A 15,372-nucleotide genomic window follows, 5' to 3' on the forward strand; every position below is an offset into this window, starting at 1 on the left:
AGGGTTTGGGAGCAGGTAGAGCTGCAGCAGGTCAGAGCGTTGCTCCTGCCACAGCACTGTGTGCAGAATGATGGCAGCAGTGAGGATCTGCCACATCAGGACTATCCTTGTAACGGTCAATCCTTTAAGATGACCAATGTCTGGAAAGGTAGGAGTTGAAATCAAATAACGCTGGATAGGTTTCAGCATTTCCCTGTTACTGATTCACATTACAAACTCTTCTGGTTTTGTTTTTCCTAAAGAAAAAAAAGTGTTTTTCTATCAGTTTTGATTTTGCCAGCCTCAACTCCCTTCCGTTTGCTCTGGTCTGGTGTGAAAGAGGAGCTCTCAGTCTCTTTGGTGCTTTTTTCTTTGGTTTGGCAGTTTGTTTTGCATTGTGTGCTCCTCTGTGGTGTTCTGTAATAGAAATAACTTCTTTGTCTGCTCTTTCTTTGGCAATTTTTTTTTAATTTCCTAACTCTTCAGTGAAGAAGGGATGACTTGAAAGCAATGCAGGCGTTCTGGTGCTAAACAAACATGTCACAGTCTTTTTCATAACCTGATGAAGCTCTGTTATAGATGTGGGTCAGGCTTCTTTGTTGCCTTCTCCTTGCTGAGATGCTAGGTTGCTCTGAAAGTAATGCCTCCTATTTATTTCCTTGGAAACTACAACAGGTACAAAGAGCACAATACCTCTGCTTGATGGAGCAGGTCCTTGGCTGCCAAGCACAGCACAGCCACCACCATTAGCTGTACATTCTTGCCACTGATGAACAAGATCCTGCATGCCATGCTCCGGTGCTGAGACACATTGCTCATAGGAAACTGAAGGATGGATTTCTGCTCAGCTTTCAAAATCATACACGGGCTTATTAATTGGTGCTTATTTGCTGAGTCCTTTGGGTATGATGTTGGTTTTGGTTATTAAACTGGGATTTTACTGAGTAGAACTGCATGGATAGAAACTTGAAGCTGGGGAAATGACGTCTTGCTGAGGAGATCTGTATTTAACACAGCTACAGTTGGTATTCTGTTCTGAAGTGCAGTGCGTGCTTGTAGTAATATTGTTCTCAAAATATGAGCAGGGTCGTCCTTTATTGCCCCTGCTGTGATGGCAATTAGCCACAAGGCTTTGAGTCATCTGCAGGAAGAACCTGGACGCTGACCTTGTCTGTGGGGGCAGGGGAAGATGTAACAGTGCCACATGGCAGCAAACGAGCTCACAGAGTTTGGGGATCATTCAGATTTCTGTGCACAGAACAGAGGGCAGTTGTGTGCCTGTAGGAAACTGTGATTTTTATTGGCAAGTGGAAAATCTTGTAAATTACCAACTCGACTGTTTCTGTTAAACAGATTTCTTATCCTACTTCCCCTCTGCAAGTCTGCTTTGTGATTTCAATTTCTGGCAGCACGTGGAGCCAGGACAGCTAAGGAGGGCTGTGTGTGTGCTGCAGACAGCAGGCACTTGGGGCTGCCTGCTGGGAGGGCTGCTGCATGGCACTGCTGCTTTGGTGTTTATCCCATGCAAAGACAAAGCATTGGTGTACAGTACGTGCAAATGAATCCCTGCCACGCTGGGGTTTGTTAGGCTTTTGTAGACGTGTTTAATTTAAGTCGTGCATCAGAAGTAGGCTGAAGACTTCAAGAAATAAAATCTATCGCCTCCATCAAAGTGACTGTTTCAAACCTGGTGGCTGAAAGAAGAGCTGAATTTCCTCTGCCGTTCAACCTTTATAAAAGCAAAACATTCATGCCAAAGGTGCCATGGATCACATCACCTGCTCCTGTAGCTGCTGCTGGCTGGAAGCTTGTGAAGTGTTTGCCCCCTTGCTACAAGTAGGGCCACCAGCCTCCACATTTAATAGTAGTCCAGGCTGCCAGGGCCCCATCCAACCTGGCCTTGAGCACCTCCAGGGATGGACGGGGCATCCACAGCCTCTCAGAAGAAAAGTTGGGGTAGCAATATCTGCCTCCAGGAGCTGAGCAGCGGCACCAAAAGTTCCTGCGTGCCTTGTTTTCAGTGTTGAGCAGAAACCTCCCAAACTTTTGAGATGCTTAGGGAAATAATCAACTTCTGAACTGCGTGACAAATGGGGTTTGTGTATAGATTTAACTGTGAAAACGTTTGAGTGGCTTCGAAATGAGAGGGATGGCAAGCACATTGGACACAGTGAAACATCACTTGGAGTAATTAGCATAGTGGGTACACAGCCAACAGCATTGCTCCACAGCCCACAGTGCAGAGAAATACCTTGAGGAAAGGAAGGCATCAAAACAGATAGCAGAGCAAGTGTGAACAACCTGCCATATTAATCCCGTTAGGAGCCGACGGGAGCTGTGTGCAGTGGGGTCATGGCGGTGAGGCCAGGCTGGGCTGCTGCGCTGCTGCTTAGCTAGAAGCGTTCAGCTTGGAGTCCCTGCTCAAAGCTGAGCTGCTCGCCGAGGCTGGATTCCCCTTGCAGCCTCTGGGGATGGTGGGGGTGCCGGGGGGCCACGCGTGGCAAACGTGCAAGGCTGACAGACCCTCTCTTTGCAGACTCCTGCAGAGCAGGCCAAGGCTCGATTGCAGCTGGTGCTGGAGGCGGCGGGTAAGTCTTGCTGTTACAAGTAATGCTGCATTCTTCAACTGTGTTTCTCTTTTATGATATCAGAAAAACGAGGCCTGTCAATAAAGTATTGTTTTCTGTTGGGGACGAGTCAAGCCCCTTTCTCTATCGCTTGCTTCTGTTTCTGGTTAAGCTGAAACTGCTGTGCATCACTGCTGGTGTTGTTGGCTGAATGTCTCTGGAGAAATGAAGCGAGTACTTCGTTGTCTTCACAGGTTTGGCCTCTTGCTGCTACTGCTGAAACTATTCAAAAACTTGGTTTTGTTGTTTTATTTTATAGCAGTGAGCTGAATTGGTGCAGGTAAGTACTTACATTGATTTATTTGAAGTGGTTGCAGAAATAGGTAGTTTTCTCTTTAAAATGCCTATGCTGATGTTTGTAATATTGTTTTTTTGAGTCCTATTTTATTTTCCCCATTAAAAATGTCAATTTTTCACTTAAGAAGGAAAAAATTCATCATTTCAAGCACATTGTAATAAACACGTGTTTGTCTGTAGTTCAGCCTTCATCTCCAGTATGTGCGTTCGTAACTTAAAAACAACAATTCCCACTCCCAGTGTTGGTATTTCCTCCTCAGCAAAGCCTTCTGTTCCAAGGGTTATCTGTCTTCTCACGTTCCTGGATTTTTCTCAGAAATGCATTTACCCTTCTGTATTGTAGCTCCAAATGCATTCGTTGTTCTCCGTAACTTTTAATAAATCTCTGAAGCACGCGATGATAAAGTGGTTGTGACAGCACTGACCTAAAAAAGCGCCATTTGTTTGTGCTGCTCACATCTGTCACACCTCATTTTTTAATTTAACACCTGGAAGTGTACAGAAGATCCCCACGAGCTGTAGATCACTGTGATTTGGGTCCCAGAAATATCCAGAAACGTATGAAAGGCCGATGACATTTTGTGATTTAAATATTCACCGTTGAAGTCGGAAATGTGGATCGGAGCTGCAAACTGTTGATAAAGAATTCAGGAGAGTTAATCTATTTCTCTTATAGAAAATACAGGAAGAAATTATTTCCCATCTTTATTTAGGTGTTGGGAATCTTTTACTTCTGAGCTCGTCCCCTGTCCTTCTCCCAGTCCCACGCTCAGTCAGTTACACTGAGTCTTTCTTAAGGTGGTTTAAGAGGAGTGTTGGGTTTGTTAATGCTGTTGTTTCAATGTTCTGTGTCTGTTCATTGCAAAACCAGCACTCTTCAGCTTTCACAAAGTAAGTGTTAGAGCATTACTGAGCAGCTACACGTCTTCAGTTGGCTTTTCAAGGAGCTCAAAATCAGGTGGTTCATTGTTGCTGTTGTGGCATGGGCTGAAAATACCTGTTAATTTTAATCTGTGTGTTAGCAGTGATGAACAAAGCTGTTCTTTGTATACGTGGTGTTCAGTGCAGCGTCCATCCCAGAGTTGTGCATTCACTTGTGAATGTCTGCCTGCCTCGTGGTGGGAATTGCTCTGCTCCTGCTAGGTGGGGAGAAAGCTGTGCTGTATTCAGAATGTATTGCTGCATTTTGGTGACTGTTAGTACACAGGTGTCTGAACAAACAAGTCTTAACTCTGCTGTGGTTCAAAATTACCAGCAAGCGTAGGAGAGGACTTTGGGAAGGTCCCTTCCCTGTTCATCTCTGCTGCTGTGCTCCACTTACATTGGCATCTTCCCTTTCTGTGCCATTTCCATGCCAGACAGTAATCTGACATTTCCTTTTATCTTTGTATAGAAATACATTTGCCCATTTCCTTCTGAAGATTTCCATATTGTTCTGTACTTAAAAGGAATTATCCTAGAAGAAAATTTACTTTGCTTGCTTAGCAAATTTTTTGATTCTTAACATGTTAGAAATACCTTTGGATGAATATAACACAGATAACAGAGAACTGTCCATAAGCTATGTGAGGTTACAAAGTATATTAAACATTAATGTGGATGAATAGAAGCTTGTTTGTCTGTAAAGTATTTGTGAAATGTTTGTTGTAAGAGCAGACAAACTTTAAGTTCAAACTGAAACTGCTGATCTCTTGGTACTACCAGTATTTAAGCTGATGATCTGCTCTTCATTGTAGCCCTGTGAAATATAGAGTTTTATTTATTTATTTTACTATCTAGGTTTACCTTTTGCTTAACCCATCAAGTAGTCTAAATTCTAACACATCCTTTACCAATGCTGCTGTTGCAGATTAAATATAGTAGCAAAAAAGGGGAGGCTGGGACGTGCCTGCTGCGTGCTGGTGGAGAAGCCAAGTTACAGTTCTGTTGTGCTTGTGGTCTGAGGAAAGGAACTGCTAGCAGCATTGCTTAAGTTGGTCAGGTACAATCCTTCATCTTCCATTACTGTTTACTCCGGGACTTCCCTCGATTCCTAAAACACAAACCAAACATCAGGGGAAACTGTTTTGGTGTTTTCTTCAACTTGGATGTAGGAAGAAATACGTATTTGTGTGCAGCCAGCTTTTGTGTCACTGGAGTTCAGAACGTGCCAGGATGTTTTGTTCAAACATGACAGCAGGAGCTCCTTGCTCGTCTCCAAGCACAGAAGGGTTTGGTCCGTGAGCCGGTTGCACTCTGTGTTAAGCCCATGCAGCAGCTCACCTTGTCTTCATGCCAGGTAGACAGGAGATGCTTTGGAGGTGTGATTCCAAATGGAAGCTGGGTGCAGAACTTCAGATGTTCTGTGACTTGCTTTGTTTCTTGTCATGCTTCTGGGAAGTATTTGCACGTCAGAAGCAGTCAGGGCTGTCTTCTCAATCTGAAGATGTCTGTGTACACGATTTTTTGCTTCTCGTTGACCAGTTGATGTGTAAATTATTTGGCTTTACTCTTATGGCTTTAAGCAAGGGAAAGAACATGATAACACACGAGTAATGTTAGGGATTTTTAATGTAGGTTTTGAAAGTGCTTGGCATGCCAACTTTTCCATGGCCTGTTCTCATGCAATGGCCGCGGCTTCAGGAAATTAGTGTTATGTCATTGTGTTCCATTCATTCTTTACTGCTCACTTCATCACCAGAGATGCTCGATTTTGGGGAAGGTGGGTGTCCAGCGGCCTCCTCATCTGGCACAGCCCTGTTGGGGGTTGCAGGTGTGAGCTGTAAAGCTGCTTTTAGAGTCTTTGCCATTCATTTGGGATATATTTGCTGATTCCTCTGGAACAAAAGAAAGCAAGTAGTAAAGCAGCCACTGTTTTCAGTGGGCTTCTGGCTTTTTGCTGTTGCTCTTTGGGAGATCAGAATTACGGCTTCTGGTCTCTGCAGGAAGGCTGGGAGAGCACGGTGCATTCACCTGGTGAGGGGCGGAGGGGAAGGTGGTCATAGCGTGCCAGGGTGAAGTGTTGATGCCAGAAGCTTTGCCTCTGCCCTTCATTTCGTGGTGGTGACCCCACCGCACACTTTGTTAAATACTGCTGCTCTTTGTGAGCACAGATTAATTTCAGTATCTGTGCTCTCATTAAGGAGCGCAACACTTGAGATGTGAAGCACTCCTCTCTAATTCTTGGGGTAACTGGGTTTTGATTTACGAAAACTGCTGTGGGTCTCACGTGCACGCTTGTATTTGCAGGGCTTTATTCCGTTATCCTCCTTAGTATTTAGGCACACGGAGGCCTTTTTAGGGCGCTCTGATGGTGCTGCAGCAGCTCGCCACGTTCGAGCAGATGTTAAGCAGGCAATAGTTGAATGTTAATTTTGGGAGGGTGGGATGTTTAAGCCTATCTGAAGCATGTTGCATGTGGGCCTTCCAGACTTAGCTACAATGCTTTGTCTCTTGGGAGAATTTTAAAGCTAAACCTCTTTCTTTTTGTCGCTCTATATGGACTCTCTCAAGTCAGTATAAAGCAGATCATCCCTAGGCTAAAGCTCTTCAGCTTTTGTTATTGGGCTCTGTAGGCCTGTAATTAGGCCTCCTGGCAGGCCTTGCAGGCCAGTTAATGGTCATATGGAGTTTCTATGAGGCAGCCTGGCTTAGCGCAAATCCTTCGCGGGAATACGTTTATGGGTCACTTCCTACCAGGACCGGGCTTTGTGCGCCTGCCCCCGGGCTGACAGGAGCAGGTTCCCTTGACCATGGCCAGCTCGCTTCGCGCCGCACAATCTCCCACTAATCCCCAGTGTAAACAGAGGATTTAGCAGAGCTTCTGTCACTTACAGTTGCCAAACCACTTGGGTGTCTGTGATTCCTTTCCCAGCCTTCATTACCGAGGAGCACAGGAGATTTGAGCTCGGTTTGCTATTAAGCATTTGCTCGTATTGCAAATGCTGAGGAAAAAGTTTCCCGTGCGCTGCATCCTGCTTGGCTAAAAGTGATAAGAATGATAGGGAGCCTTGGAAGGCAGCGGATTTGTGCCGTTAATTGCTGCGTGGCAGCCGCGTTTCCTCGTTAAATGAAAGCGTGGACAAATATCCCTAAATGGGAATGTGTTGATGTGAGTTGGACCTTGCCGACCATCCATCCTAGCAAAGTAGCCTGAAAAATTTTCCAAGCGGAGGTTTCGTATTGTCCTTATAAAGGCGATTACAAAAGGCAATTGATCTGGATTTTCAAAGGTCCAGAGTTGAAATAAGTGACTGATCTATTTTTGGAATCTGCATTTCAATCTGTGGCTGAAAGAGCATTCGAGAATAGGGCATTTCTGTGCAAGGAATTCTTGATGGAGTTTATTTAAAGGCAACTGGAGAGCGGAGGCCCTGATATGACGTTAGCGAGGTGCGGGAGAAATTAATGAATAGAAATAAGCGTCCACCATTTATCAGATCTGTTTGGCAGCAGTTCTGGGTATCAGCTATTTTACTCATTATCTTTTGAATTATGCTATCAGATTGTTCCCTTTAATTTTGTACCATGCATCTTTATTACAGTTCACGTAGTCCTTGCGGAGAAAATAATGGAATAGAAGCACTTTGTCTTTAGCCGTGTAAGAATGCGGGTGTTTTATAATACTTGTGTTTCTTTATCTCCCCACTATAATACGTTTTATTAGAGAGAAAAATCCTCATTTGTGCTCCCAGTGCCTGATAAATATATGGCCCGATATTCTCTCTTTTCTGCTATCGCAGTGGCTCATAACAGATGTGGCTGAAAGGACCACATACGTAGACTGTATGATTTTAGTCTGGTGGAACTAATAGGATCACTCGCTACTTTATAGACTCTTGCTTTTCTTTTACTTTAATAAAAACTGTTTAGTTAAATAGGATGGCCTCTGTTTTGCTCTTTGCTAGCTCTGCAAAGCAGTAAGGCAGGCAGGTGGCAACAAGTATGAAGACTCATTTTATCGGTGCTTAGCTTTGGATGCCAAACTTATAAAATGTTTATGGATTTATTGTGCTGGGTTTTATTTTTCTTATGTCGATTTTTGGGTTGGTAATTATCCAAACGGCTTTAGAAGGATGGATAATGGGTAATGTGTGTTGGCTTATATAAGCAAGGGATGAAATAGGACATAAAAATTTTAGGTTTACGTGATACGGGTAAAATATACCTTATTAAATGCTCTTTTAGCCAGAAATAGAAATTTTAATGATTTTAAAAGTTGCTGAAAATTGAGAAATAGCTTAATTAATACGGCTAGTATGTGAATACGCTCAGTCTGACTTGATACCAACTCCTTATTTCTGCCAGTATCAAACAGTTGCTTTAAGCTGTGTCCATCAGCACTGAGTTTTACTTCTATTTGTATGGAAATCTCAATCCTGTGAGCACAAGTTGAACAATTTCTGCACATCATGGTGTTGATTTCGTTTGCTAAAGACTTTTTTTAAAGGTGTGCTCAGGTACAAATCCGAGGAGGAGCTGTGGTTCCCATTGCTGCTGTGGTTTCAGCTGCCGGCGTTAATTGCTTATAGCCCTGCAAATTGTCACTGATGCCTTTTCTGCCTTAATGCCTGCCTTAATGCCCTCTCCATGTCCTCTGTTCACCTTATGGCTCAGGTTTGGTTGGAATAATCGCAATTCCTGGGCCAGCTGCTGGTTCCTACTTGGTCAGCAGTGTCTGAATGTCCCAACTCGGTTGTGTCACGGAACGAGGCTGAGTGCTGTCATGAGGGCATGGTGTGGAATACCAATCACAAAGGTCATAAAGCCACAACAGCTTTCCATCGGCAGGAGGAACAAACTGTGGGTGATGCAGCAGTTTTCAACTGAAACTTCTACTCCAAAGTCTAAGTGCACTGGAATTTTTAAAGGGAAGTAAGCACATCATCGTATATTCACTATAATGGACAAGCTTGGAATGCTTACTGGGAGCCTTCCTGGCGTGGTTGTGTTTCTTCCTGTAGTGCTTAGTAATGTGCAGAGCCCTCAGGACTGGGGAAAAGAAAAGCCTGAGAAATATCCATCCAGCCAGGCTGGCAGGCCAGCGTGGGCTTTTGAAGTTGCTCTTTCCCAGCTGAACTTCCCATCATGATACGGTTTCAGACCTTCCTGGGCAATTAGCTGTGCGTTTCCCAGTCCTCCATCTCCTAACATTGTCTCTCAGGAAGGCCAGTGGTGCTGCTGGGGGGCTGAGCACCCAGAGGTGGCCCTGCCCCACTTGGCTGCTCCCCAGCCCATGCTTCCCATTGGGATTCTTGGGTGAATCCCATTGCCCCGAGCTGTTGGTGGCTGGGTGGTAGTTGCTCTGTTTTAGGTCACCGCCACTGTTGATGAAATGTAGCCATGTAGCACTCATCCCTACCAGTAGATATTATTTAATTGTTTTCAGTTGATTATTTCAGAGCCTTTATCGGAACGTTTCAGGTCTGGTTCCATCTGTGCTCTTGTGTTAGTCTCAAAGCAGCAGAATAGCTGAAGGGCTGCTGATAGTTTGAAATAAAATTAACACTTATTTTCCCTGATGAGAGCCTGATTTGTGAGGAGCTGAGTTGGTGTATTTTAACACGGTGTGCATTTGGAATGAAGCCAGTACTGCATGTAATGATTGCACGTTATGTTAGTAAATAATAATAATGAAAACAACAAAACACACCAATGACAAGGAAACGGATGTCAGAATAAAATAGTGGTAGCTGTTTTTTATATTGTGTGCTTGATGAGAACTGGAGGTAATTCCAACAAAGATGCACCCAGTTGTTGAACTCACCTGGTCAGTGTGCAGCAGTGAGCTCTGCAGCCAGGCACGAGTGCTTACACAGCTGGACATTAAATACATTTATTCATACATTACTTGCTCCTAATTTGTTGGCAAAGCTACATAATCTCATTAGGGTACTAAAAAAAAAAATACTTTCTGCATGCAAAGCTACAGCTTTATAATTAAGAGTCATTAATCCAAGTAATTATTTTTAAATCATATTAATGGTCTTGTCCTTATGGAGTATGTGGTTTTGATGTGCAGCTGTTTTGTGTCACTGGTGAGCAAACAGTTATTTAATCAATAATTTCTTCAACTTCTTTTTCATGATTGCTGAAAAAAATATGGTGTTTTAATTAAACAAATTTGAGTAGAGAATAAAATACATCTGAAAGAAAGTAATTCACTTCTGCAAGCTGTAATGCTGCCGTGTCGGTGTCTAAAAGCCATTTGCTCCATGGATGTATTTCAGACTCTGGTAAGAGGTAATAAATAAAAAAAAGCTTTGTTTTGAGCCATTGTTGTGGCATAGATTTCAATGTGTGATTTCCAGTGTAAGAAGCCCAGGAGTAGCTGCTAAATTGTACCCTAAAGAACAGACCGGTGGAGTATGGCTGCCTTTTGGTATGTAAATATGGACATCAAAACTGAGACAGAACCTAGAAGTGAGTGTACAGTAATTTTATTAGCCAGTGAACGTTCGGTGCCTTGAGAAATAAACCTAAAGCTGTTAGAATTTCTATTTCTTGGTTAGTTTTTTGTGAGAGCTGTTGTGCTCCCAGGAAGCAGAGGTATCTCAGGCCCACGTTATAACTAGTCAGAACGTTGTAGCATATGGCACGCATGATTTTGATGCAAATATGTGTGCTAATTACGTGCAGATGAATCTTGCAGTCCTGCTATTGATCTTAAGTCAAAGACAATTTTTCAGTTAGTTTAAGTTTTGTTATCAATTCATATTTAGCAACTTTGCCCGGTAATTTAATTATGCGCCGCTTTGGCTGCAGAAACCATATGTGGCTGTGCAGCAATTTGCTGTTTAGAAACGCCTTGTGGGAAATGTTCTGTCTTAATATCGACGGCACAGCATCCATTGCTCGTTGTGCGCTGTCTGTTGTGCCATCATCTCTGCGGAGGTGCCTGCTTTGGTCTGTGGCCATCAGAGCACTGGTCAGAACGTGTGCCCTGCTGCTACACACACCCATACGTTCTGCTGTGTTTCCCACCCTTCAGCTTAGATGTTCCACAAACAAATCTGGAGAGTTTGGCTGTGCCCAAAGAGGGGCTGGACGGTGCTTGGGCTGCCCAGAGTGCTGCCTTTCGCTGATGAAGAGGAGACACTTAAGACTTAATTACAATAAGGCAAAATGATTGTGGAATAACAATGGCTTGCAGAAATACAAATGGGGTTTAGAGATCTTAAAGCCCTGAAAATACAGCAGGGATTTGTGAATGCTGGGAGATGCAGGTAGCTGGGTGCAGTTTGGCTCTCTGTGCTCGTTTGCCCGTTGGAGATGTTTGGTTCAGAAGCACTGAAGGTCTTCTTCCACGCCTCCTGTAACTCACCTGTATTAATTCCTTCACTTGAACCCAGAATGGTATTTAATGTGGATAATAAAATCCTTGTTTTACAGTTATTGAAAGAATATTTATCACGGCTCTATTAAATACAGAGTAATAAGTGTGCCATTTTTCCAAGTGCTTTCGTTTGCTCATGTTTTCTTTGTTGACCCAAATGAATGAAATTAGAACAAACAATCTCGGAGTCATTTGTAATCAAGAGCTGATTAATGGAGTTTGGTTTCGTAGCCATTATTCATTCAAGAACACCTGATATCCTTCCCATAAACAAATTGTGTTTGTCCAAATTAAGAAATGAAATGAAGCATTTGATGAGTTTATGATTGACCCTTCTAACTCCGAGCCCATTACTCAATGTCGTTATCACACAAAACTGTTTGACTAATGTGCTGTCTGAAGAAGCATGTGGATTTATTATGATTTCTGATTAATGCGTGCTGCAAGCCAAACTACTAGATTGTAATAATTTTTTGATTTTCATTTGAGCAATCGCTGAAGATTTTCATCAGTGATGAAATGCGTTTGTGTCCCATTAGATTTAGAGATTATTATAAGGTGTCGACTAAATAAATCTTGAAGCACAGCACTGGGTGTTTTTCAAAGATGGGTTTTTCCCTTGTAGTGCTGTGGTGGGCAGTCATCCTTATGGAAAGCCAGGCATCTTTTCATAGGAGCTTCTGTGTGACTGATATTCTCGTGGCCGAGGCTAGCAGTAAGCATTCCTGTACAAAATGGGCAGTGCTGATTTCCTTCTGTTCGTAGGTTTGGTTTATGAAATGTTAATATGTCTGTTTTAAAACTGGTTACTCTGGTCGTTTTGAAAGGCTTCTTGTAGTACTGAGACCAAGAATGTGTGTGAAAAGTAGATTTTAAGATAAGCTTCTGTAATAAAAGGGTGGCTTTGCTTCAAACACCGCTCTCTGCACTATTTCAGGAAGCACGTTGTGTGTGTTAACAGTTTTATCTAAAGGTAAGTGAGAGTTTTCCCTGAGAAAAAACACCCAACCAGTACATCTTGTATGGTCTTCTGTGAGAGCTTTGGGTAGTAGCTACTGCAGAGTGCATCTGGAGAGGTTAGCCAAAAGAAAGTCGCCCAAATATACGATGATAAACTTACTGACTGCCCAGAGCAACATCTGCCTGTAGCATCTAAAACTCCTGATTGCATTAAGGTGCTCAGAGAGACCTGAGCAGGCACCAGCAATCTTCTCTTGATCCTAAACTAAAGATTGTGTAAAGGAGAGAGCAAGTGAATTAAAGTACTGCCTTGGATGCTTTCTAAGAACAGCTAAAACCTGAAAATAAAGACAGTAAATAAGTAATACGATGACCTGATGGCAAGGATGGTGAAGCTGGTGTTTATTCTTCACTCGAATGGTATGTTGGCACGTAACCCCTCCATCTGCACACGTACACACACTTTTCTGTTGCCTTTTGTAAGAGAAGAGCCAAGCTTTCATGTGACACTCTTCCAAATACAAATCAGTATGCAAAAGCAAGAAAAGTTCATACTGAATTAAATCTGCAGACAATTATTTCGGCTGTGTTTCCACAGGCTTAACGAAGAATTGCACTGTGATGCATGGGAAAGGGCAAAGCGGGGTCTTTGTTAAATGGCAAGGAGGAAAACTTGTGCCCTTTGCTGCATCACTTGTATCGATCACCCCAGCGAGAAGGGAAAAATGTTTGGAATCACAGCCGACTGGAGCAATCGAATGCATGCATGCATGTCAGATCTTCCCATTAGATCTATTCTATTGCTGTTCTGCGTGGCTACAGCGTAATTTATTATTTAAGATTTCTGGGCTGACTTCTTTGTTTAAGCCATCATGTATCCCTTTATGCTGTTAAAATACCCACTGAAATGGTTTAATCAAGGTATTGTCTTAAAGGTTCTGAGCATTATAAACTCTGAAGCCCTTGGAGAGCACTGAGAAATGTTAATGATGTTATGTTGTTTAGCCTCTTTGATGCAATCGTGACGCCACTGCTATCAACTCAGGGCAAGAGAACCTGAGGGAGGATTCTGTTCTTGATGAAATCGGGGTTATTTGTGTTCACCTGGTAGGAGCACAATGTTAGAACTGAGCCCTGCTGTGCCTGAGCTGTGCTGCTGAGCACTGGGCAGTGCTCGGGGTTGGGCTGAAGGGGCCCATTTTGGTCAGTGCGGGTAAATGCAGGGCCGGGTGTGTTGTTGGGTGTTGGTGCAGCGCTGGAATGGAGCAGGGAGGCAGTAATACCTTGCACTGAGAGCTGGTAGGAGCTGAACCTATGTCCAGTGGTCTCATTACATGGGAATCATTGCTGTAGGTGGTATTGTTAGCAGTGTTTGTGTCAGAGCTGTCCGACCAGTTGCTTTGGAGGCATGTGGCAGAATTATCGGTGCAGGCAGCTCCTTCCTCGCGCTCTGGTTCCCTCACCAGCCCAGCTCCGGGCTGCTGCTTCCTTGGGGGGAGATCTGGGGGAGTTCAGCCACGGTTGTTTGCAGTAATCTCTCCTTCATAGTTTATCGGTTTGGGGAAACTTAGGGGTAATTGCACTGGGACAAAACAAAAAGGGAGTTCTTGGTGCAGAAACTGCTGCTTGTTGCATCCCAGGTGCTTTTAGCACTCACTAAAGAGAAATCTTCCACATGTCTTATACAGACAAAGCGTCTTTCCTTACTCCTATCTTCAGAAGTATCTATGCTGTCATTTACCTCCCCCCTCAAAGCAGAACAACAAACGAAATGCAGAAAAATCAATTGGAGCACACTTACACATGGAACGTTTTGACCTGAACAAGTCAGAGCAATGAAGTTGCAATATCCAGCTTCCAACAGTCAGACAATCCTAAAGAGATGTTGTGCTGTGATCATCCTACAATATATTAAGCTGTTCATCCTGAACCATACTATGGAAGTGCAGTTATTACGCATGGGTATTATTCCAATTATTTTCTGTGATGCATGAATTTAACCACAATCAATGCTTACTCCCTAGGGAACCCTGCAGTACTTCTGTTTTCCATCTCCCTTGTCCTGCCTGCCCATTGCCTTCTGCTGTCAGAATCTCTCATGGAAGTTCCAAAACTGGTTGTATGAAAACTGCTCAGGTTATAACATAGAGGCTTCCGTTACTGAAGAAAATGTAGACATGAACCTGAGAATAGCCCGTGCTGTTCTGGCAATACCCTTAGTACTTGGTGGTCTTAGATGACAGTTCTGAGAGGCAGGTGATGGAGCTGACCCATGAGGGGATGCTCTGTCTGTGTACTCGCAGCCTTGGATGCTGCTTCACCTGCTAGAGCGTGGCAGGAGATGGGAGGTGCTGCTTTTCCTGGCAGTGAGGATTTCAGCCTGGTAACGCACTGCTTCCATGGCGGTGACCCTGAGGGATCCCCACGTGCTCCTCTGTGTGTTTGCAGCAGGCTGGCCCAAGGAGCTGGGCTGCCCTCCCCACGCTCCTGCAGGGATCAGGCCTGAGGTGGGCTGCAGTGGGGCTGCAGCATCTGGGGGCCAACAGAGTGCAGAGGAGGCACTTTGACACGTGCTACTGTGCACCGTTTTTGTCAAGTGTGTGTCCGAGTTAAAATTACCATCATTTTCCACCACGATCCAAGCAGGGTGACAGCAAGCACTGAGGAGGCAGAACCAGGCAGCAGGGTGACCTGGAGCTCCCAGGTGTCCACGTCAAAGGGTAGGAAAGGAGTTCTGCAGAGATGTGAGCTGCTTGTGTCCCAGTGAGCTTAACTCCTGTAGTATTATCTTCAAGTTTCTGCTGCAGCATGCCTGTAGTTCTCAAAGCTCGTTAAGCTTACCAAATGGGCTTATTTCCAGTAGTGGTGGGAGTGCTTATTTCCAGTGTTCTGAGTGCAGCCCAAGTGCCCATCACCATCCAGGCCACCCTCGCATCGTGGGCGTTTTGTTCCAAGGCTCAGCCTCCCAACAGCTGATGAACGAGCCATGCTCTCCAGCAGATAAATTTACAGTATTCAGCTGTTTGTAGGTGATTATGCAGGGCTGCAACAAAATAAAGCCTAAAGCGTCGTATTAGCTGTGCCGTCTGTGCGGGTGCTAATACACTTTGAATAAAGCCCTCAATTACTAAGCACTTCTGAGTCCTGACAAGACAGTCCCATGACGTTAATGGTATCTTTATAACCTTTTTAACT

General features: G+C 44.0%; 1 protein-coding gene across 1 annotated transcript in view; it reads left to right on the forward strand.

Annotated features, from left to right (window-relative positions):
- The window catches only part of RSRC1 (arginine and serine rich coiled-coil 1), a 111,034-nt gene that overhangs the window by 65,166 nt on the left and 30,496 nt on the right, over positions 1 to 15,372 (forward strand). The window contains exon 6 of the mRNA XM_042881035.1: positions 2,516 to 2,567. Coding sequence (XP_042736969.1) covers positions 2,516 to 2,567 — 52 coding nt within the window. The remainder of the gene's footprint in view (positions 1 to 2,515; positions 2,568 to 15,372) is intronic.

This window comes from Lagopus leucura, unplaced genomic scaffold (assembly GCF_019238085.1).
Source record: "Lagopus leucura isolate 7727_CA_CO unplaced genomic scaffold, USGS_WTPT01 Super-Scaffold_100029, whole genome shotgun sequence".
Taxonomy (NCBI): Eukaryota; Metazoa; Chordata; class Aves; order Galliformes; family Phasianidae; genus Lagopus; species Lagopus leucura.